At 44.5% G+C, this 23,922-nt stretch overlaps 1 protein-coding gene across 2 annotated transcripts in view; it reads right to left on the reverse strand.

Annotated features, from left to right (window-relative positions):
* The window catches only part of SIDT2 (SID1 transmembrane family member 2), a 546,488-nt gene that overhangs the window by 349,481 nt on the left and 173,085 nt on the right, over positions 1-23,922 (reverse strand). For both annotated transcript variants that reach the window (XM_069614482.1, XM_069614483.1), the window contains exon 7: positions 7,135-7,234. In XM_069614482.1, coding sequence (XP_069470583.1) covers positions 7,135-7,234 — 100 coding nt within the window. The remainder of the gene's footprint in view (positions 1-7,134; positions 7,235-23,922) is intronic.

Consider the following 23,922-nt stretch of genomic DNA (forward strand, 5'->3'; position numbering starts at 1 on the left):
TTTCCTTTTCACCTTGGAATCAGTTTTAAGTGTGAGGGACAGAATAGAACTTTCGACAGGGGACAGTTTGTTTGGACATTCCGATACAGACGGATCCTTAGTGTTTGGTTTAGGGAGGGAAATTCCTCTTAGGGCAGAGTCAGAGAAGCATTTTCCCAACCCCTTTAATAAACGTCTTTAAACCACAATCATTGCAGTTTCATTACCGTCTCCTCACAAAGGTCTCTTTAAATAAAATTGCATGCATAAATTAGTTTTATCCCATGGAAAAAAGGGGGAGATTGCTTATTTGCACCTGGGGAAGGACCATTAGCCAGGATATACATTCTCAGGCTGCTGTTCCAGCCACCCGAGGCCCTCTCTTCCTGACATCACTCAGTCTGAGTTTCACCGATCCAATGGTGGAAAAGAAATTCTTTGCTCTATGAAGTATCCGACTTATCAGCAGTTTGTGAAGTATCTCTTGGTGGTCTGTCCAGTGTATCTTGGTTTGCAGCACTTCTGTAGGGTATGACCAAAATTGGACAATGGTTCAGAGAGCTCACCAAGCCTTGACTGAATACAGCTAGAAGGGTGTTTGTTTAGAAGCTCTACGACAGGAGGAAGGCTAGGTTGGGATATTGGAGACTGGCGCGTAATCCCTAGCAAACATTATTCTCCCAAGGTGATGATCGCCAATCTCCTCCTCGCTGCAAGTTTGTGCCATTGGGGTCCTTCACTACTCTTCCTTCAGAGACCTGCCTGCCGAGTGCTCCTGAATGCTTATCCATGGGCTCATACCTCCTCCCACCACTGTTACGTCTTGTAGGAATTTAGCAGTGGTGTAGAGGCTGGGTGGCTTTCCTCTCAGGAAAGCTTAGACCTTTCATCTGAGTAACTCTACTGGGCCATTTGATTCCTTAACTTGAAGATACAGGAACTGGACATTTCCCAAAGACAAGATGGAGGGAAGAATCTACAATCTGAAATGGAACCTCCAGGTAGAGTAGAACCCTGTGGGGGAAAACTGCCTTTGATCTAGTACCTTGACCAAGTAGGACCAGCTTTGTTAGGCTCCACCAAGGAGGACCCAAATCCAGAAACTACAACTGCTCTCCTCAGCTCAATGTACATCTTCAGAGAAGCAGTGGGAGTGCAGCGATTGTATAATATATAGAGGAACATTGTAAAAAAGTTATTTATGGCAGTGTAGCGAGTACTTTGGGGTAAGGGGGGTCAGAGAAAATAGGGATTTAACTGGTGAGCTGGACTCAGTCTTTTGCTGATCCACATTACTAGCTGGAAGTGAACAACTACAAGTGCCAGTCGGCAGAGTATGAGGAAGTAGCTTCTCAATTACAGTGTGCAAGCTCACAACCAAAGGAAAGAAAGGTGCAGTGTCAACAAATCAGAAGCAATAACACACCCAGAAATGCCGAAGGAGACAAGAACATGTTTAAATTATTTATTTTGAAAAGGGGAGGGGTCTCATAGGCGGCCCCAGCCCCTGGCTTGGGAGGACATAAGCCCTAGCACTGAGGCAGAAGGCAGCTCTTTAATGGGACACCCAGCCCGGGGATCCGATTGGCAAAACTACAAGAGCCTGTCAAATTTCTCACCTCGGAGAGAAGTGTATTTACTTCTGTTTGAATACTCATTAATGCAATGGCAGTATCAGCAAACAACAGTGGCAGAGCACTGAATCCTGCGCAGGCGATACCAATAGACCCCCTATGATGAAGACAAAGGGATGAACTGCTGGGCTCAGCTTTTAGAAGGCCCGCAACTCCAATGAGAAGCATATTTGCGAAACTAAATATCCTCTAAATTGGGGTGAAAGATGCACCCAAGGGGCCAAAGAAAGGCAAAATAACCACTAGGTCTCCTGGTCTAAGATGGCAGAGGGGTTGGTGGGGGGAATTGACAGTGTAATGGGTTTAACGGCCTCACTCACTACCAGCCTTCTAAACAGCCATACAGGGCCCCAGAATCTCGAGGCGCGCTCCGCCCTGGGGGAGAGTGTGATGAATCAGCAATGATTCCTCCCAGAAACCTGGCCTGGGATCCTTCTCATGTGGCCAGGGAAAGGCAGACACTTCCTGATCCCAACCCTGGGGGTGGTGTACTGCAGTAGGATCACATGGGAGGGGCAGGAAGACTGGGAAACCCACCTGTTTAACTTTCCCCATAATGCCACACTTTGTAATGGCTGTTTGCCAAACATCAGAAGTCAGAAAGTCTACTTTGTTGTTTAAGTCTACAAATCCCGTAATCCCATAAATAGTGGGAGGAGGAAGAGGGCTGAAGAGTCATGCAGTAGAAGTCAGACAATTAAGCCCAACAGCCCACACATGAGGGAAGCAGAGAGGCTTAAAAGGCCCCCTCAGGTGCATGCAGTGCGAAGGAGCTGGAACTTTGGCTGAAGTGTATGCAGTAGTAGCAGAAACAGCAGGAAGAAGACTGTGTTGGCAATGCAGGCAGAAGTGGTAGAATCAAAGGGATGCTGGTACTCTGATGCAGCAGTTTTCACCCGCTTGGCCTGCGAGGGTCTTGTTTACCCAATCTATGGAGTGTAGAAGCTGCGCAGCATTAAGCTTGCAGGAAGGCTGCCTTTCCCCGTGTGAGCCTAATTGCAGAGATTGTGCAGCAAGAAGCTTGTGGGTCCCATGAGAAGCCAGGAAGTCATAGATGTTTTGAAACACATGGAGAAAGGAATACAGAAGACTGAGTTAAACCTGGCATTCTGATTTATTGCACGAGTACTGCCGGCTACAGTAACCAGCTTAATAATCACTCGCATAAGAGCAGAAGTGATGTGAAGTTGTTCGTTGATATCTTTAATAGTGGGACGCTTGAATTGTAGCATTTACGTGCGATTTGAGAATTTCTCTTTCACTCGCATGAAGAGCAAACGCTACAGGCATGAAGAGCAAATGCTACAGAAAGCAAGTGTTAAACTCAGAAAAGTACATGAAATGGTTACGTGTGCCTAATTAAGATTCTAGCAGGTACAGTAACATCTGAATCTTTGTGAACGCAGTTAACAGTTGCTACTTAAGAGAAGTCAAGTGTTTAAAAACATTGCATTTGAAGTTGGAGAGAGCAAGCATTGCCCAAGCCAAGTGTGAACCAGGCATTCCCCCAATTGAGACTGAAGCCAGCCTTTCCCAAAGAGAGAAAAGTCTAAACAATACTGTGAGCCCAATAGAATCTCAGTGTTGCTTAAGATACAAGTGTGCAAGCATTACCTGAAGTCAAGAGAGTGGCACCAAAGCTTCTGGATAATTATTCAGGCTAACAGCTAGAAGAAGGATAAAGGCAAGTTTGGGGGAAGGGTAACGTGTTGCTTATAAATATTATTTGAAGTTGATACAACCTACAATTCCAAATACTGTGGATGGAAGAGAGAAGTGTGTTCCAATGTGTGTTCTCTGCTGTTTGCCAATGGATGTCTGACAAATGGTTAAAACTTAACAGTGACAAGAAATACTTATCGGAAAGTCAACCACTGGCTGGACTCCAGACTACTGGCCTACTTGTCTTGGGCCTTGACCCCAACCTGGCAGCGTAGTGAAAAGCCTGGGCGTCAAGATTATACTGTCCGGCTCCAAAGAGGCACAGATCTCTGCGGTATGCCGCAGTGGCTTTGCTAAACTTAGGGTACTGAGGAAGTTGCTTCAATTCCTTCAGAGTAATGCTAGGAGTAAAAAATGTCACTGCCGCCATTATGAGTGCCATTGACGATTGCAATGGCATCTATCTAGGTAAACCGGCGGCTTTACTCCAGCAACTCCAAATCCTAACAAAATGCGGCAGCCAGGCTGGCCTCGAGTGCCCCTAGACTTGCTCACTCTCGAGACCTTCTGCAACGCCTTCATTTGCTCCCAGTTAAGTCTCGGTTTTTAAATTGTATGTATTGTTCAACGGGCCTTCCATGCCACAGGAGCCTCATTCCTTCAATCAAGCCTGGCTCTCTATCAACCCAAGAGAAACCTTTGCTCAGCTGACCAGCTCTTGCTGATTGTTCCCCGCTTCTGGCACTCCCGGATGGGTGGCAGATCCTTTTCAGTGCTGGCTCCCATGCTGTGTAATGCGCTCCCGCCACATGTTAGGAGTGTTTAGACTTTATCAGCCTTTCGTAGGCAGCTGAAAACATGCCTGTTTTGAGTCTGCTCTCATTGCCTCCCTCTCCGGCAGTTCGCTGCACCAGGCGCCTACGAGTCTTTGCTGCGCTTTATAAATTAGCATACAATACAATTATAGGTTGCAGACAGGCAAAAGAGGCAAAGAGGCTGCCCCCTTAGAAAAGAAAGAGGACAAGTGCCTTACCTATTTGAAGGTGTTGAAGTACATTAAAGGGAATCTTGTCATACTCTGTTTCAAGTCACAAATTACTGAAACAGTGGTGGTGTATTTGGTTGTCGATAGATGCAAGACTTCAGGAGCACAAATGAAGGTTTATATAAATGAAATATTATGAAGCCAAGGAGTAAGCCCTCATGATAAATTCTTGTAGAAGTTGAAGAGGAAGTAGAAGTGCCGTCATATCCTGACAAAGATACCTACTGTGACTCCTAATCTTATAAAGAGAGACGTACGGAGTGTTAACCAAGACCTGTGTTTAACTGACATACAGAAGTTGTATTTCTTTTGAACTGTGGCAAGGCTTCTTGGATAACTGGAAGTGGTGGCAAAGCATCGTGGCTGGGAATAATATTGATACTATTTTGAGGAAGTGGAAAGAGCTTATTTCACCAAGAAGAAAAGCTTTGCTGTTGTTGGAACGTTGGTTAACAAAATGTTACCTTGACACAGGAAAATCAAGTACCTACATGGATTTCCTGGTTTCTTTTTGTTGACCTTTGGAGCTGATTTACCTTGAATCCTGGAGAAGGGAGCTCACCCTGGTTAAGAGGTTATCAAAAAAAACAATGAATATCACTGTTGATGTTATTTGAATTGCCATAGATTTTCTTTGTATATTTGATGATTAAGTGTGAGGGCCAGACATCCTGTGTTAGTTTGAGTGCTTCCCTTTACTTTGTTAGGGTTAGGCAGGGGAATCCTCGTCAGAGTATAGATAGTAAGGTGTTTGATAACTTTTATAAATAAAATGTCATATTTTGAACAATCATGCAAAAGTTGGCCTCCTTGCATTGCTGACCCCTCACAACGAGGACGGGGGCGGGGTCTAAAATGCTGAACTGCGCAACCACATTTAAGCAGGGTTGGAATTCTAGTCAAGGTTTTGTACTTAGTTTAAGCATAATTAATTAGGCCTGTTCTTGTTCTTCTCATCCTTTCTGAAGGTCTCAGATCCAAAACACAAAAAGACATCAAGCATGTGTTCTTTGTTAGGTTATCCACTTCCCCTTTTTCTCTGAGGGTGAACTGCATCTAGTGGTAATTTGGGTGGCTGGAGGTGGAGCACCCTGGTTAGTGTCAAGGTAGGCAACAGGTTGCGTAAAGGCAGGGGTGACTGGTGGCCAGTTATTGTACACAGGGTGGGAAGATGCTTAATGGGAATAGGCAGAGTGTTTGTGACCTATCTTCGTTAACCTTAAGTTGTTCAGGTCTCCCAAACCAAAATGGCTGAACAATAGCTGGGGAGCTGACTGGCTGAAGATTCAAGATCAATCACTTTGGAATGTTCTGAAGGATTCCCAACTGCCTCAAAGTTATAGTGGAGTCAGGTTGTGTATTTCAGTGTTCCCCAAATTAGGCCCAAAGACAGCCCAGTTTACAGATAAGAGTTTCCAAAAGAAGGAAGAACATTTCAATTTCAGTAAAGGAGAGGAGGGTTAGAAGCTACAGCTACAGTGAACCTAGTTGGGAGCGCAGCATATTGCGAGTCTTGGTGCCAACTGTTAAAGGTTAAAGTGTACTTGTGTAGGCTGTTCGCTAAGCAGTAAAAAGAGCCCATCATTTGAGGAGCTGGAAAGAAAAAGCAGAAACTGAAAATGATGAAGGGACAGCGTAGCGTGTCTGGGTGTTTAGAACTTTCCTCCGTTATCTTGAGAAGGCATCGGCTGTTTGTGCCCGTAGTAGTAATAGGGTTTAATGCGCGAGAGGTTCTCCGCCCGCAATGCTGCAGTGGGGAAAACACACGTCAGGCAGCGTACGAGTGTGCCACAGAGCCATATGATTGAGTTTTCTTTTTTACAAGCCGTGTGTCAAAGGGTACTCTGTGCAGTCGTCCCGGAGCATGGCTGCAGTCTCACGGCTGCTCGTGTTAAGTCAGCCGTCACTTTTCTTTTGGGGAACAGCATAATGCAATGGACTCTGAAGTCGCGCATGCGCAAGTAGGAGCACAGGAGTCTCCCGAAGGCAGATCTCAAATTTATATTACGCAACTAGTCTTCGCGCATGCGCGTAGTTTAAAGGACTTCACCTCACAAGCTGAACTGACACTGGCTAAAAGAACCCAGCAAAGACTTTCAAATGACAAAAGTAAACAAGTCAAAGAAGAAGATAAAGTTCAAACCCGACAGGTGGGCAGCGGGGTTCAACAGCCCCTACCGATTCAGATGTTTAGACCGGATAGTGTCACCATTTGTAGACTTGCAGTGCAAGTGTTCCTCTTGGTTCTTCTGGCAAAACGTCTTGCAGTTTTTCTGCTTTGTCTTACACAATTTCTTAAAATCCTATTCCCCTCCTGCTCCTTTGCATCTCCTTTCACCGCCTAACAAGCATGGGCCTGCATAATAATGCACAGTCACATATAATAAATCATAGCCATAGAGAAATGAAATGGCTGTAAACCAGAAACAAAGACTTCCAAGAATCAAAATATTTTAGCAACAGTTACTTTCTTTAAACATTTCAGGACAGATGAGGTCCTTTATGCTGTATAACATATAGGATAGCTACTAGGAGGTGCAGGATAAACAAACATGGGGTATCATGCAGGTAGTTAAAGGGTGCAATGCAGCATTAACTAGAAGGATATTTGGAGAAGAGACAGTGCAGCGCAGAGAGTTACAGAGGATGCAGTGCAGCTTTAACCGGAAGGTAATTTATAGAGGGTGCAGTATAGCAAACCAGAAGGATCAAAGGTGTAGTGCAGTATAAACCATAATAATAGGTTCAGAGGGTGTGGTACAGTACAGAACAAACATAAGGTTAGTTACAGAGGGTCCAGTTCATCATGCATACCTTGTGAGAAGGGATAATAGGGCAAGGCGCCTCCACATGCCTCATCTTCAGTCTTAACCACCACTACCACATAGAAGCTGCTGCTGGGAAAATCTTTCTTCTGCCAAGACAAAAAGGTGGCGTGCGCAGACAAGAGGGGAAGGACAAAAACATGTTTTCATGAAGCTTAGTACATGGTAGATTCCATAGTAAGACACAAACGTATGCACACAGAAAAAACAAACAATGCATGCCAGAAAGACAATGATTTATTTATTGTAGGACACAAATGAGGCTTTTTTAACAAAAGATTTAAATTCCAGAAACTACAGACTATATGCATAGGTTAAAATAAACAGGTTTACATTGACACAGTCCATTCTAGACAATGATGTGCAATGTATTTTATATTCCTTGCTGGTGTCAGGAACTGCAACTCACAAGATGGTAGCCAAAATGAAACATAACACTTAAGCTTGAGTATTACAAGAACTGCAAGGTTTATGCAGCATGGTACCTCTTGTTTGTTTACCCTTTTATATGTTTCACTGCACATCGTAGAGGCATCCTATATGTTAGACAGCATAAAGGATGCCATCTATCCTGACATATTTAAGGAAGGCAACTCTCGCTAAAGAAAATGTATTCGCACAGTACTACCACCTACATAGGATTTCATTGTAAGCTGGTGTAGTGCTTAGAAGGAAAGGGTGACTAAGAAAGTGAGGCCTTAAGTTCAACTTTAAATAATATTCCAGTGAGTTGGGGAGAGTCTCCTTCTTGGAGTTGATCGTTTTATCCTTGCTGAGAAATTGTATAAATGCCCAGATCAAGTTCACTCTGCTGCATGTCTGACCTAGAGATGCCCCTTCTGCAATTAGTGATTTGCATTTACACAGCATAGAAGAGTTGCTTCACCGGACTGCACTATGATGAATCACTCTAGTTCCAAGGGAGCTTCTCCGAGGTCTTTCTTCCCTGAATGAGTTATTAGTCACCTATGAGGATGCTGTGGACCACAGCCTGAGGGTAAACTAAAGTGACTGATCACTTGGGGAATCTGGCCAATGTTTACAAGTGGTCTGGTGAGAATGAGAAGATTTGAAAAGGAAACCACAGGCCCGAGTATCCAGTTGATGATGGATACAGGCAAAGGCAGTATCAAGGAGGATGAGCAGAACACCCCTACCACTGGGCAATAGACCAGAAAAATTGACAGCCAACAGGCACAAACCCAAGAGAAAGGGTGCATCCCTACCAACCGAGTGAAGTGCAACAGAGATCTGCTTCAACTCATCAAGCCCCGCATGGAAACATGAAAAGGGCGAGAGCCAGAGCTAAGCCGTGGGAGCCCGAGGACAAGAACCAATACCCAGAGGGAGAGGACAGAGCAATGGTAGAACCTTAAGAAGGAATCCGAAAAGGGCAAGGAGTAAATCTGAAAAACAGGACTGAGGACAAGAGGCCCAACGTGATTGGCAGGGGAAAAGTGCAAAGTGTGGGGCAATTTATGGTACAATGCAGCACACTGAGAATCTGAGTCTTACTTGCCAGAGCAAGCCAAGGATGTATGCCTCAATTTACATGCTGGGAAACCAAGGCTTACTTCCACAATGCAAAACTGAGAAGGAATTCACGGAGTGATGCATTGCATGCTGGCAGATTTGAGCCTGAACACCCAAAGCCAATTGAGAAAGCCCTCAATGGCGGATACATTTCATGCTGGAAGACTGATGAACTGAGAAATAATTCATTAAGTGACCGCTGCCTGCTGGGGAAAGTAATTTTAACCAGAGGGAACCAAGAGAACATTTACTGGCACACGGCTGAATCAAGAAACAATTCCCTGGATGACAGGGTGGTTGCTGGCAAACTAAGTCACAAAACAGGAAAGCGAACTGTGCAACAATGTAGGTTTGAAAATAGAATCTTAACCGCCACAGAGAATTAATAAAGTATTAATTGACGGGCACGCTGGAAACTGGAAAAACAGAATCCCTACTAAAATAACAGACTGAGAAATCATTCAAACCCTGGTAAAGCGTCCCAAATGCAGAGAAACTTCAATAGACTGCATGCTGCGGATATGAGTCTCATACTACTCAAACACCAGCCATTAGAGAGGATTCTGCAAATACAGGCTATAGACCAAGTAACAACTCAAACCCAAAAACAACAGAAACCATAGACAAGGATAATATTTAAGAATTCAGAGCACCTCTAGTTTGGGAATAGGATGGTGGAGAGTGTAGCCTTTCTTGAGGTCCATCGGTTTAGTAGTGAGAGGGAATAAACAGTCCAAATGTGGGTCTGGCAGGTGCTCGTCTAACTCCTTACTAAATTTTAGGTCAACCACAACCTTTATCTACTTTGTCTTGTTTGTGTATTTTCTCCACTGAGGCATGTACTGGTGGACAGCTTGTCGCGTAAAAAAAAAAAAAAAAAGTAAAATCTCCTTTCTGGTCTTTTGCACTAACAATTAGATTTTACTGGTCAACCTGCTTGCACTGCAGTGAACCAGCCTGGCTTCTTGGGGCTATGTTGTTCTCTGTAAGTATGTAGCCTGGGAAGGCCTGCTAGCGCGTGACAATTGAGGGAACCAATGGCACAGCTGAATCTGAAATGATTTTCGACAATTGAGACTAAAACTTGATGGAGTTTGGCGTCTGTCAAGTACACACAATGTGCTTCAGGTACACAAAATGAGATGCTGGAAATGTGTAGGGTGAGGTTTGTTAGAATGCAGCTGTGCGATAAGTTGCTGTATGATGTTTGAGAGTGCATGAATATATTCGCATTTATTTCCTTAACGAGTGTTAAAGAGCACTGGCCCTATCCCCAACCAAAATGGAGGAGTGAATCCAAGAAGATGATTGGTTCAGGTTCTTGTCAGGGAACCTGGAAACCTCTGGATGATTCTAAACTGCCTTTCATCACTGAAGTTGTGGAAACTGGTCAAGGTATGATATGGTAAGTCATTTATAACATGCCTGCACACAAGTGTTTACTAAAGTAGTTGAGATCATTTTGCTCTTTTGATATTTGAGAAGGAACGGCGTGGGACAAGTTCTGGATCAGACTGTACTCTGCTTAGCAATCATAGTATACCTAAGGTTCTCCTTGAGCGCATTTTGCGGCGGTGTTGGCGTTCTGCCAACCTTCAGGCTATGGCTGCTCCGTTAAGGAAAAATGGTCCCTGGCCTCCCCTCCTATGTCTTTACTTACCTCTTTGTTTCTGGATGCCGCTAACGCAGCTGCTGCTCTGCGCCATTTTCAACCTCGTAGACTTCCCTCTGAGCCTTGGTTTACTGATCAACTGAGATCACTGCGCCTGGGCTAGGATGCTACTGACGAGCAGTGCTTTCGGGCTGGTCCCTCTACCTATTCTATGGCCATTCTCGCTGCGAAAAAGCTCTATTTTGCTGAACGGATTGAAACTGCCTTAAATCAACCTAAGACTCTTTTCTGTAATCAATTCTCTGTCCTCATCTATCAAATGTACCCCCACGATCAGACCCACACAGGAGCTCTTCTCTTCAGTCTAACTTCCGCCCCATTTCTCTCTTACCTTGTCTTATGAAACTGCTCAAATCACTGGTGTCTCCTATGTTGTCTTCCTTTGTTGAGTCGTCCATGATGCTCGACCCAGCCCAGTCTGGTTTTTGCCCTGGTAGGGGGACGGAAAGTGTTCTGGTCTACGATCAGGACGACATGGCCAGGCTGGTGGATGAGGCGGTGACGGCGCCCTGATTCTTTTAGATCCTTCAGCCACGTTCAACACTGGATTATGCTACCTTGCTTACACGCCTGGGCCAGATCGATGTCTCAGTCGGGTATTGGTGTGGTTCGGCTCCTTTCTGGAAGACCGATCCCAAACTCTTTCTCTACCTCCCTTTCTCCCTAAATCGTCACATCTCTACTGTGGTGTACCTCAGGGTTCTGCTTTGTCCCCTATTTTTTTTTTTTTTTTTTTAACATCTACATCTTTCTGCCGATTTGCCTCATCTGCTCCTACGGCATCAGGTGCTATTCATATGCGGACGACACCCAGCTTCTGATCCGCCTAGATCTGGATCAGGCTGAGGTGTCGGCTGGCCTGCATGAGTGCCTGACCACCGTGGAACAATGGATGGGGCAACATTGGCTGAAACTGAATGAAGATAAAACCGGGGTGCTGGTGGTGGTTCCCCCCACACCCCCAATCCCCCACTATGGATTTCTTCTTTCTGGCCCTCCTCCCTGGACCCACTCCCGGCTCCTTCCACTAAAAATCTTGGTGTTATTTTGTCAGCCAACCTGTCTTTGGACCCCCAAGTCTCCTCGGTATGTCAACAGGGGCATTTCCAGTTGAAAATTCTTAGGAAAGTGCTCCACTTGATCCCTCTCCTGCTGCGTCCACCAGTAGTAGCAGCAATGATTCTCAGCAGGTTGTACTACTGTAATTCCTTGTACCTCGTGCAGCCTAAAGGGCTGATTGGCAGATTACAGCGCTTCCAGAATCTGGCAGCCAGGCTGGCTACGGGCACGGGAACTCCTTATGGGTCCCACATTTCCCCTTTACTCTGTTCTCTCCATTGGCTCCCGGTGGCACAGCGAGTTCAATTCAAGGCGCTGGGTGCTGTTCACCAGGCTCTGCATGGCAATAGGTCCGAGTATCTTTGTGTTCAATTTGAGCAGTATGTTCCTAACCGCTCGCTGCGCTCAGCCTCGGGTGGTCTACTCATGGTGCCCTCCTTTCGTCGTGTGCGACTGGGAGGTTGTGCTTTCTCTATTGCAACGACTCAACTGTGGAACAGTCTTCCACTGACCCTGAAGTCACCATCTAATCACTCTGCCTTTCAGAAGGCTCTTAAGACCCATCTTTTTTGACTCTGAGGTTTCCCTAAGCCTCTCCGTGCCCTCATGCGTGTAGCTCTTTCCTCCTCCCAGCGCCAAGATGCCTTCGGGTGAAAGCGCGCTCTATAAATGAACATAACATAACAGAGCTCGCAGACAACAGAGGAGTGTCTGAGATTTGTATTTTATTCAAATCCCCTTCCCTCCCCCCGACCCCCGACTCCCCCAAGTGAAGAGAGTGAAATAGGGAAATCTAATCATCTAATCCTTTTCACACTAGACACTCAAAAGGGGTCTGTGGGGCCATCATCGGCGCCTGCAGTATATTTCGGATCAGTATCGCAACAAATGTCTTGAGCCGCATGAGAACACTTGGTTCTGGAAAGGGGTGCTAAACATGTCTCTGGGCTACCTTTGTTGCCCCATGTAACACTCCTGGGGATATTGCCACACGAAAGCAGATTGCTTGCTGAAAAGAATGACTTGCAGCTGCCAGGTAGGGCTTTCAAGAGGGGGAATGCCTTGGGCAGAGACACTGATTAGTCTGTGATAAATCTTAGGCACCAATCAGCTGAAGACAACGCTCTTGGAAAAAAAAAAAACACATAATTTCTAGGAGTTTTGAAACTCCGAAGCAATCATGACTGCAGCTAAAAAGTGTGTGTCTTAAGCACCCCTTCAGATAGGTTTTCAGAAACCCCCAAAGCATCTGCTAATGTATCTATCCTGTTAGTGTAAGGCATAGCAGTCCAGGTGTTGCCAGGTCTGGAAAAGATCTGGCGTTAGGCTAATGTCGGGACTGTTGGAACTCGGGCTAGCTAGCCTTTTGGCTGTAGCCCGTGAGCTCCTATCTGGGGCTATAGCCACCTCACGCCTCCCCTTTGCCCCAAGCAACACCCCCGATCGCAGTTTGAGAAGAACACTTATGTTTGGTCTCAGATATTCAAGGATTTATGCAGGGTCCTTCCTCCACCCTTATCAAATAGGGTCCCATACAGTCAGCCTTCACCATTTACTAGTATTCAGGTAAACACTGGTGGCCTGCACATGTGCCAGATCTGAAGTGTCTGTAGTATAAAATGGTTGTGGGTTTGCCCCATTCTGAGGTAATGTTCATTAAATGAACAGGAGTTCCATTTAAGTAAAATAGGGGTGAAGCAGCAAGGGTAGGGACGTCCAAAAGTTCTGAGCGGTTTTCTAGTTCTGGCTTATTCTTTAGCTTGCTTTCCCAAATGTCAAGTTCACCAAAGGGTTTCATTTGCCTTCCTTTAAATGTTAGAAACAAAACACATTGTTATGTCTTTGTGACGATAGAGGTACCCTTCCCCAAGTTCAACACAGTTCCAGGGTAACACAGTTCCAAGGCGCCAATATTTAGGTTTCCTTTCCCCAAGCTTAAAGTACATATCAAAAGAAATATCTTGTAGCTTTGTCTTTCAACTTGACTTTCACTATTCTTTGTAACTCAGGGTTCCCTTACGCAAGACTGATGTTCATCAGTTGTTTTCCTGTTTTTCATTAAAGTAAACTTCCTTGTTTGGATAAAAATGCTCTCTGGTCTAGGCGCAGTTTTAGACCAGACAGTCCACCCATTAAAGGTCACGCAACCAAGAAATTAGCATTTACTTTTCCATCATCCTTTGTATCACAAATAGTAGTTCTCTGGTGTTGGCGCAGTTTTAGACACATGGTCCACCCACTGCAGGTCACACAACCAGGAACTTCCAGGTTTCTTTCCGAGTTCAATAGTTTGATCGACAGGCAGGTTCTTAAACCACAGCTTCACAACTTTCACTTAAGTGGTTTCTTAATCTTGATTCTGCTTTATTCAAAGTCTCTTTCATTCATATAAGTAGTTCAGTTTGCCAAAGATGTTGCTTTCACTCAAAGTATACCTTTGCTTATTTCTTTCGATTCAGTATTCAAATATATGCATCCTTGCTTGTTTCAATCAATGCTGTATTCACTAGAAGTAACTTGCCTCGTTTCATTCAATTCAATATGTTACTTTCACTTGTTTCATTAACAGTTACTGTATTCACAGTCTTCTTCGAGCGCCCCAGGTATTTTAGGTGTCCCCGACACTTGCAAAGTCTTGGCAACTCCTGAGGGAAAGCCATATAGCTGTGTGCTCCATTAAGCACTCGCAAGCCGCTATGCGTAGCTTCGCCTCTGACTCCGGTCTGCATTCACCATCCAGCAGGACTTCCAGGGACTTGTTCAGCATACTGGCATCCTGGCTTCTCTCACTCCCGCACAGTTTCCACTTTCCTTCTCCCTTCTGTGCCAGCAGCTCTTCCTTTTATACAGCTGTGTTGGGCTAACAGGCTTCAGGTGCGAGTTAGGCTTTTACATTACCTGACCAGAATTTAGCAAACCAGGGTGGATGAAGTGGAACACTTTTATAATGACCCATAAGGGTCGAGGGGAAGTTAGATTGGTTATCATGAGAATAAGGGGTATACCATGTCTCACCTAAAAGTACCCCACTCCCAATCCCCAAGGACTGTCCAACCCAGGTGATGCTGACTCGCCTTTCTACCCCTAGGGTCAGGATCCAAAAGTGATGTCCTTTCTCTGGACACCTGCATAGAGTGAGAATATCCTGAGATTTCTCACAGAGAGCAGTGTCTACGCGCTGCACCGCACCAGTTTCAGTCATTCAGTCAGAGAATCTGGGATGCAGAGAGAAGCGTCATGCATCAAAAATATTTGCAGATGAAAGAAAACTGTCATACATGGGACAATAAAGAGGGCATGAACTTTTAATGAAAAACCAAACCAATTGTCTTTGTGCATGTTCAAGAGTTTTTAAATATAAAGATGACCAAAACTGAAAAGAAAGCAGCAAGGGGTCGAAGGACTATTGATTTTCCAAAATTCAAAGTCACAGTTCATTTTAGTGTGTTAACATTAAGCAACTATTTGTATACAGTTATAGTTAGATAGATCTAGGGACAGTTGGATAGGTGAGTTGATTAAGAGTGTAATATTCAACGAGGGGAAGCATTTCCCAAATCCATTTAGTAAAATAAGAGAAAAAGCCTTTAAGAAAACGAAGATCTGAAATAAGAGACTAAGAGATGCAGAAAAGAGAAGAGTGAGACAACTGTTTGGGTATCCGGGCATCAGAGCACTAAATGCATAACAAGGAAAATATTTAACTGTTTAGAAACGTTCTTTCAGATCCAATTGGTGTGACAAGACTGCTGCTATCCTATCAGATCATAGGTTACCCAAACCCTGTAAAGTAACAAAACAATCCAGTGATCTGGGGAGAACGCACGGTCTAAAAATGTGAGACTGCAAAAGTCCTAAAACGGTTCAACGTGGTATATCTTGTCCAATAGTTCATCTATTAATTCTTCAATAGTGGGCCCATACTGTGCCAACACGCGTTTCAACCGTTTTGGTCGTTTTCAAGTCAGGGCCTAAATACCAATGTGTTGATGATATCCTGTTCCAAATGGAGGGATCTGCAATTTTTTAAAAGCTTTTCTTGTGTAGGTTAAAGCAAAACAAAAAGGTTTGTCAGGTTTGTTCCTAGTTTTAAATGGCTGTTAGCATATGTTTTTGGTTTGTCTTATCAGGTGTGAGCACCTCACTTTAGGTAAAGGTACGTTTGCTGGCAGGCATTCCTGAGCACTTCTTAGATTCCATGCATGCAAGTAAATGCTACGTTCGTTTCCTTCGTTTGTTAAGGAAATGTTCCCACTTAAAATGGCTTTGGCTGCTAATCTTTGCCTGATGGCACGAAAAATAGCTAGCTCCAATGCTCGCACTCCAATTTCCTAGTGGGCGTTCCATTGGAAAAGTGAGCTGGAAAAAGGTCAACTTCAAAACTCTTGTTCATGGAACTTTCTTGTACTTAGGGAAGGGGAGCTGAGAAGAAGCTGTGAGCTGGAAGAAGCTCAATAAGTTTAACACGGTTTATTTTGACTTCGCCATCCCTACACACTTGTTTGTTCTAGTTCTGTGGGCGAGAATAGGTTTTGGACACAGAGGGACTATTACGTTGCACTATTTGCGTTGCATCAGACTTTCCTTAGTTTCGTTCAGGTAGGGAAATCCCACTTCCGCATAGGGCAAGTTACACCTTCAACTATCCTGACATTTAAGTTAATATATTTTGTTTAAACTTTAAGTCCATTGCCTGTGTCTTGATACAGGATGCCTTCACAATGTGTACCTCGGTCTCATTTACCCCACACATCACTCTCTGGTGTCCCTCCTTTGCTACACATCCCCAATGCCCCTTCACACTCCATTTGTTTACACTCAAAAGGACCTGTGTTCCCCTTTTGCACAATCCTTTTATCCTTAATTCAGTTCACTTATAATGATATGATAGGTTATTTATAAAGCGCTTCATACCCAGAGGCTCACATGTAGATTGTATATCACCTTCATTTGCCATTCAACCTCTGCCAGACTTGACAGGAAGTTGTGGTCGGGGGCTTGCTAGTATTGTAGCTATGCAGTCTGCACTTGGACAACAGAGTGCAAGACACTGAGGGGACATGGCTTATATTTATTTAAAGTTGGCTGCATATTTCAATTCATGGAAGCAGATGGAACTGTGAGGGGTGTCTGCCTGTGATCTGGTGATTAAGAGGGTGTAAGAGTGACCTAGTTATGTATTTTCAAGTAAGCACAGTGAACTTTAAAAAAAAAAAAAAAGAATTTTGATTTAATGGATATACAATTTTTACAAAAAACAAACGAAATTTGATTTTCCCCTTTTAAGAATAATTCAAAATTTCCTTTTAAGAAAAGTCCAACTTCTTTGGCAAACAGCCAACTTGTCTGCTCCAAGTTATTCCCCCCCCCCCATTTTCTGTACATGAGTCTACTCGTCTGATTTCTGAAAGATTTTGACCATGAATGACACCACTGCTATCACAAATGTTATCTTATCACCACACATTATAATAACCCACCAATCCCCTGCATCTTATGATGGGAATTTCAGGAAGTGATGACTGGACAATGGAGTAGATGTTGTTTCAGGCTTTCTACCTATTCTTTGCCTATGCAGTATCAACATTTATTTTGGTCAGATTTTTCTCTTATTGCGATGGTCTCATTGGTGGGGAGGAGATTCTGATGAATCCTTAAGAATTGGTCTCGGAAAAATCTGCTGGGGAACTTTATCATCGGGTATCCCGCGAGCATGTTTAGTTTTCTGCATTTTACTGGTAGGTGTGCTGTTAACTGATAGCTAGATGCTGCAGCAAGAGTAAGGATCCAATCATTTTCTCCTAGCTTTTTTTTATTTTTATGTCTTGTTGGGTTTAATCGCAGGTCCAGTTCCATGCAATCGATTTACCCCAGTTCAGTTCCGTTTTTGGTCACCCAATTGTCCAATGGTTTATTGGCTCCAAATGTTTGTTCTTTGTTAATAATCTCAAAGATTTTCGGCCGTGCGGGTAAAGAGATTTTTGTAAGCAGTGCCAGGCTCTTCTATTCTACCACAGATTGGAGGGAAAGAAGGCCAAGCTCTCTGCGCAAGATAGCCATTGAAGTTCACTTTGGAAGTTGCAGGACTCTCTTCCCAAAGAGACCCTCGAACTTGGGCCATATTTTCTTTGGAATGTCTAGCATGTAGGCACCGTATGTCAATGAAGGAACTACTTTTCATTTGTAATAGTTCAACACCGGTAACATAGAAAAAAAACAGCCGAATTTCTTATCCATTGCCCCCACCTGGCCGGCCAAGGTCTTGGTTCTCTCACACAAAAGGTCCAACATCGGAGTTGCCACTGAGCAGTTATTCAGCCTGACTCCTAGGTATTTGAATTGTTTAATCTGTTCAATCTGTGAGTGTCCCAGAAACCATTGCAATTTCTCATTCCTTGATTTTTCCAAGCACATGATTTTCTTTTCTCTTTATTTATCTACAGGTTGTTCTCATTGATGTATTTCTGGAGACAGTCAGCCGACGCTGAAGGCCCACTGCACTATGGTCTATAAGGACCAGATCATCAGCGTACAGGAGGTAAGAGGAAAGCTCCCTATAATCGGTGGAAAGGATCTGATCATGGGATAAAAATGCTGGAGATCGGCAAAAACAAAAAGTTGAACAGTGCTTCTAGCTGTGGTATTTTCTTTTGATAATATACCAGATTGGTCGAGACGCACTTGCATGGTGGTATTTGAATTGGATGGTGATTAGAGGTTCTAAAATTGGCGTTGTACAGCTCCAGGCGGCCAATTTTTCCCCACAGGGTTTGTTGATTGGCCTGGTAGGCTTGGACCACCTCCACAAAGGCTACAAAGATTCTCAGTCTTCCCTCCCGCACCATCACCTTCAGAATACTCTGAAGGAGAATTATTTGCAGCTTTATCAAAATCTTTACAAAGCCAGTTTGGAAGGGGTCATTGCAACCCACTGCCTTTTTCCAGTCTTGTAAACATTGTAGGACTAAAGAGCCAAAAACCTTCTCAATCACACTAACATTGCCATGGGACGATAATTCCTTTGGATTTCCTTTTGACCGTTCTTGAAAATGGGGACCACTGTTGATTTCCTCCATGAACTGGGAATTGAGTGGGTTTGTGCAATTTGCTCAATAACTTTTTGAATGAAAAGAGCCCATGCCTCTGGATATTCTTTCAGGATAGCATTAGCCAATCCGTCGCAGCCAGGGACCCTTGAAGTATTCCATTTCTGTATTTTCCCCAGTATATGTTCTACATCGTGAGTGGGGGGGCAGGATGTCCCATGGTTCTGCCAAGTTCACTAGTAAATGTCTAGGAAAATCCTTTTCTCCCTGAAAAAGGTTTGTGGAGTGATCCACCCATCCTTGTTCCTGGACGTTGTTCTGCTGGGGATCAGTAGTATTAGCCGCTGTGGATTTTACCAGTGACCAGAAGTCTTTCACTTTCCTGCCACAGATCGCTCGTAGCATGTTCTGAGTCATTTTGATACACTTTTACTCTGTATGTAAGAATCCAGTTTTTCTAGTTCTTAATTGCAATGGTTGCCTTTTCTTTGTCTTCCCGGTGATTTGTCTTTACAGCTAGAAATTTATACCTTCTTCACGCTCTTCTTTTTTCCACGAGTAAGGCGTCGCATGTATGGAGTCTTAATTGACTCCGTCTTTAGACCTCGTTTTTGGATACGGTAGCATTCAAGAAGCGAAGTGCAATCCACTTTTGGTTTCTCATTATCAGCGCAGTCAGATCTTAAGTTGTTTATGTAATCCTCTGTTCATTTTTCAATTGCGGTTTTATTCAATTGTAATTGTGTGCCTCTGTTGCATTCTTCTACCAATGTCATCATTCGTTGTATTTTCGGTTCCGCTGCCGCGGCCCAAGTTAAACATAACAGGTTGTTATTGCTGTTTATCGTCTAGACCACTTTGAATGTCGTAACGAGGTGCAAGACGTCTCTGGATACAAAGACAGTCAATAACTGCATGTTGGTTACCTCGCTCCCAAGTCACCACTGATGGTTTGTCCCCCTCAGCCTGTCTAAGATATGCAGGTCACGTGAGGCCATGAGAGACATCCATGAAATTCGTCTCTCGACTGAAGCTTGGTTGTGTTAAGACCCGCTCTTTCCGCGGTCATCTTATAAACATCTTGCATTGAGATCACCACACAAGATGATGTTGTTTGTGTACTGGTTGCTATATGCCTCATCGATAAGACTTGTGACCATGTCCAGAAATGTTTTGTTGGAGTGTGTTGGGGGTTCAAGTAAAGGTTTAGAAGGACCACCAAGATAGATGATGTATCCTGGTCTAATGATTTCCCTAGATGCTTCCATCTCGCCAGTAGTTCTTGAGCAAATAAATTGGCAAACATTGTTTTTATAAAAGGTTCAAGCCGCTTCCAGATGATCTTCCAGAGGTTAATATGCCTGATGTAGGGCATCCTTTTAGTAGAAGAAAGGATAGAGTCAAAGGCTACCCTGGCCAAAGGTGTGACAGGGGGTCACAGGAGACCTTGCAGGGAAGCTAGGTTGCTACTAGCTTGAAAAGAGATCACCGTAGGGTACAAAAAAACAGGAGGGTTTATTTCAACAAGAAGACACATTTACAAAAGTTAATATTCCCTAGCACATGACATATGCATACTGAAGTACTTTAATAGTTTGCATATTGGTGGGTTAGTACAGGTAGTGACAATCTATTCCATGTATTGTTTACAATTACAATACATTAACATTGTCGACATATTAGTTGGTGTTTCTGGTTCGGTAGGTTGTTGGCAAAAGGCAGTGGCTGGATGGAATGGAGCAGCGCTGCAGACTTGTACCGAACTGTCTTCAGGACAAGGGTCGTGGTCAGACTTGGTTAAAAGAGGAAGGCGACTTCCTAGAGTTTAAGAAGGTAGACGCGTTTAGAATACGGTGATGCAAAAATGCTAGAATTTGGAAAAGGAAGGCTGCAAGGGGAGGACCTACCATGTGCAGGTAACTAGACGCCATGGCTGTGGTCTTGTTTCACAAGCTGCTGTTTTGCTGCGGCTGGGGGGCGGGGGGCGGTCTGCGGAAGTCAGATGCCTGGATCTAGGTTGATTTGCGTCTCCTTTCAACCTAGATCCAGGCATCTGACTTCCGCAGGTGACTATGGTGAAAGGCAGATAGTGTGATGTGCTTATAGATCACACAAGGGATTTACCGTGCCTACGCGGTTGGTGCAACATGAGCGCGGGGCTGTAGATGGTCGGTGGCCAAAAGCAGATGCACTGGGCTAACTATAAGTGCCTAGGTTGGTGCCCAGAAAAGGAAAGCAGATGCTGTGCTGGGCGTAGTACATCAGAGTCATGTATGCACTACGTGGGTGAAGACATCCCGCCGTGCTTGAGCTCAAGTATGCAAGAGCGCAAAAAAAACCACGTGGGTATGGGGGCGACCAAGGCAAGTAGTTTGGTTGAAGGAATACTTGCGGTGCTGTGGTGGATTGAGCAGAGAGGAGCGAAGAGTGATAAAGTGAACTGCCACAGAATTAAATAGAATTCCACGTGAGTGAAAAGACAGAGGCTCTCAAAATGCTATGGTGAATTTAGCAAATAAAGTACATTTAGCAGCGTTGAAGTCGAAGTGGCATGATTCGCTGGTGCTGATCAGAGCGGGTGGATGCGAAAGTGAAAGCAAACAAAAAACCGTTTGGACGGCAAGAGTCGAACCTATGCCAAAGCCGCGGAGCAGGAAAAAGGATTAATCACTGTAGGCTGTTGTGCGCGTAAGTATCAGGGGATCTTGTTTAAATCAGAAACGAGGCTAGCAGGCGGCACGTGGAGTGCGCATGTGCCAAGGAGGTAGTATGTGTCTGGGATGACGCTGTGAAACGTTAAAAAAAATGCCACAAAAATTCTTTAACAATATAAATTGGATCCACCCCTTGGTCACACCCATGTGAAAGGCTAGCCCTCTGTCAATTTGGCCGCATACCCACTAGGCAAGCTGGGCACAGGATTACTTTGTATTCATCGAGGCTGGGCCTTTCCGACAACCAAGTTTCCAGCAGACAGAGGAGGTCATAGGCCCCCAGGTTTACATCACTGTGGGCTATCAGATGTTTTACTACACACCGGTCACCCCTTTTTTCAGCAAGGACCGAGTATGTGGTAATCATGATTATTGTATTGCAAAAAATAATTTTTGGGATGTATATAAATACGTAACTCATACCTCCTATGTTGATGCTTTGTATGTCCAGCAACACTGGTCTGCTTAATCCATTTTGAAATGCCACAGTATCCAACACATGAACGATCAAAACACTAAATCATGCGAATTATTTGTATTTTTGATCACTCACTCCTGTCATGTATATGCATATCTATGCTCCACAAACAAATGCCGGACATTGCCAATGCCAATTCTTTACATTTTTTGTCACCTTGCCAAAATGTCTTCTTTAAGTGTTTCCATCATGGCTAGGTATTTTTGTGGCATTTTTTTGTAACGTTTCACAGCATCATCCAAGACACAGACACTACCTCCTTGGCGCATGCACACTCCACGCGCCTGCTGCCAGCCTCGTTTCTGATTTAAACAAGATCCCCCTGATACTCATGCGCACAACAGCCTACAGTGATTAATCCATTTCCCTGCTCCGCGGCTTCGGCATAGGTAAGACTCTTGCCGTCCAAACGGTTTTTTGTTTGCTTTTACTTTCGCATCCACCCGCTCTGATCAGCACCAGCGAATCATGCCACTTCGACTTCAACGCTGCTAAATGTACTTTATTTGCTAAATTCACCATAGCATTTTGAGAGCCTCTGTCTTTTCACTCACGCGGAATTCTATTTAATTCCGTGGCAGTTCACTTTATCACTCTTCGCTCCTCTCTGCTCAATCCACCACAGCACCGCAAGTATTCCTTCAGCTAAACTACTTGCCTTGGTCGGCACCATACCCACGTGCTTTTTTTGCGCTCTTGCATACTTGAGCTCAAGCACTGTGGGATGTCTTCACCCACGTAGTGCATACGTGACTCTGATGTACTACGCCCAGCACAGCATCCGCTTTCCTTTTTTGGGTACCAACCTAGGCACATAGTTAGCCCAGTGCATCTGCCTTTGGCCACCCCCAGACCCACGACCATCTACAGCCCTGTGCTCGTGTTGCACTAACCGCATAGGCACGGTAAATCCCTTGTGCGATCTATAAGCAGATCACACTATCTGCCTTTCACCATAGTCACCTGTGACTCCTTTCAACCTAGATCCGGGCATCTGATTTCCGCAGACCGCCCCCCTCAGCCGCAGCAAAACAGCAGCTGGTGAAGCCATGGCGTCTAGTTAACTGCACATGGTAGGTCCTCCCCTTGCAGCCTTCCTTTTCCAAATTCTAGTATTTTTGCATCACCGTATTCTAAACGCGTCTACCTTCTTAAACTCTAGGAAGACACCTTCCTCTTTTAACCAAGTCTGACCACGAGCCTTGTCCTGAAGACAGTTCGGTACAAGTCTGCAGCGCTGCTCCATTCCATCCAGCCACTGCCTTTTGCCAACAACCTACCGAACCAGAAACACCAACTAATGTGTCGACAATGTTAATGTATTGTAATTGTAAACAATACATGGAATAGATTGTCACTACCTGCACTAACCCACCAATATGCAAACTATTAAAGTACTTCAGTATGCATATGTCATGTGCTACGGCACAAACTTTTGTAAATGTGTCTTCTTGTTGAAATAAACCCTCCTGTTTTTTGTACCCTACGGTGATCTCTTTTCAAGCTAGTAGCAACCTAGCTTCCCTGCAAGGTCTCCTGTGACCCCCTGTCGCGCCTTTGTGCAGGGTAGCCTTTGCCTCTACCCTTTCTTCTATTGATCCTCCTAACCCTCTAGAGTCAGGCCCCCTTAAAAAAAAGAGGGTTCCGCCCATTTCTGCTCCTTTCCTTTGGACATCCTTTTAGGCCTTTGGAAGCTGGGCACAGGATTACTTTGTATTCATCGAGGCTGGGCCTTTCCGACAACCAAGTTTCCAGCAGACAGAGGAGGTCATAGGCCCCCAGGTTTACATCACTGTGGGCTATCAGATGTTTGAAAACCCTTGTGTTCCAAGATGCCATCTTTAAATGATTGCTTGCGGGCATGATGGCTTAATGCCCGTCTGGTTTTGGTAAGTAAAAAGGCGTCATCTTGGGTGGCTATGCAAAGGCTTGTTGGGCCAGTGCGCCCGGTATTCGGGACAAATTTGATTATTCAGGCTCCACATTCTGTCCACTTAAAGGCGTTTCTATCCCTCTCATTTGGTCCGGAAGTTGATCCGGCTTGAATGTAACATTCAAGTTAAGTCTCAGGCCTTTTGGGACATGGCCCGTCTCCAATGCATGCATACAAATTTAAATTTCCCTTGTTTTCCTCCAGGGCATCACTTAGGGGATGAGAGGAGCTCTTGATCTTTCTGATGGATTCCCTGTTTCTCCTGTAGCCGCCTCCATTTCTCGCAGAGGGGTCAACGAGCCATCAGGGGTCTTAGCTGGTCTTAAGTCAAAACCAAGCCTT

Source organism: Ambystoma mexicanum, chromosome 9, assembly GCF_040938575.1.
Source record: "Ambystoma mexicanum isolate Mex_15411 chromosome 9, UKY_AmexF1_1, whole genome shotgun sequence".
NCBI lineage: Eukaryota > Metazoa > Chordata > Amphibia > Caudata > Ambystomatidae > Ambystoma > Ambystoma mexicanum.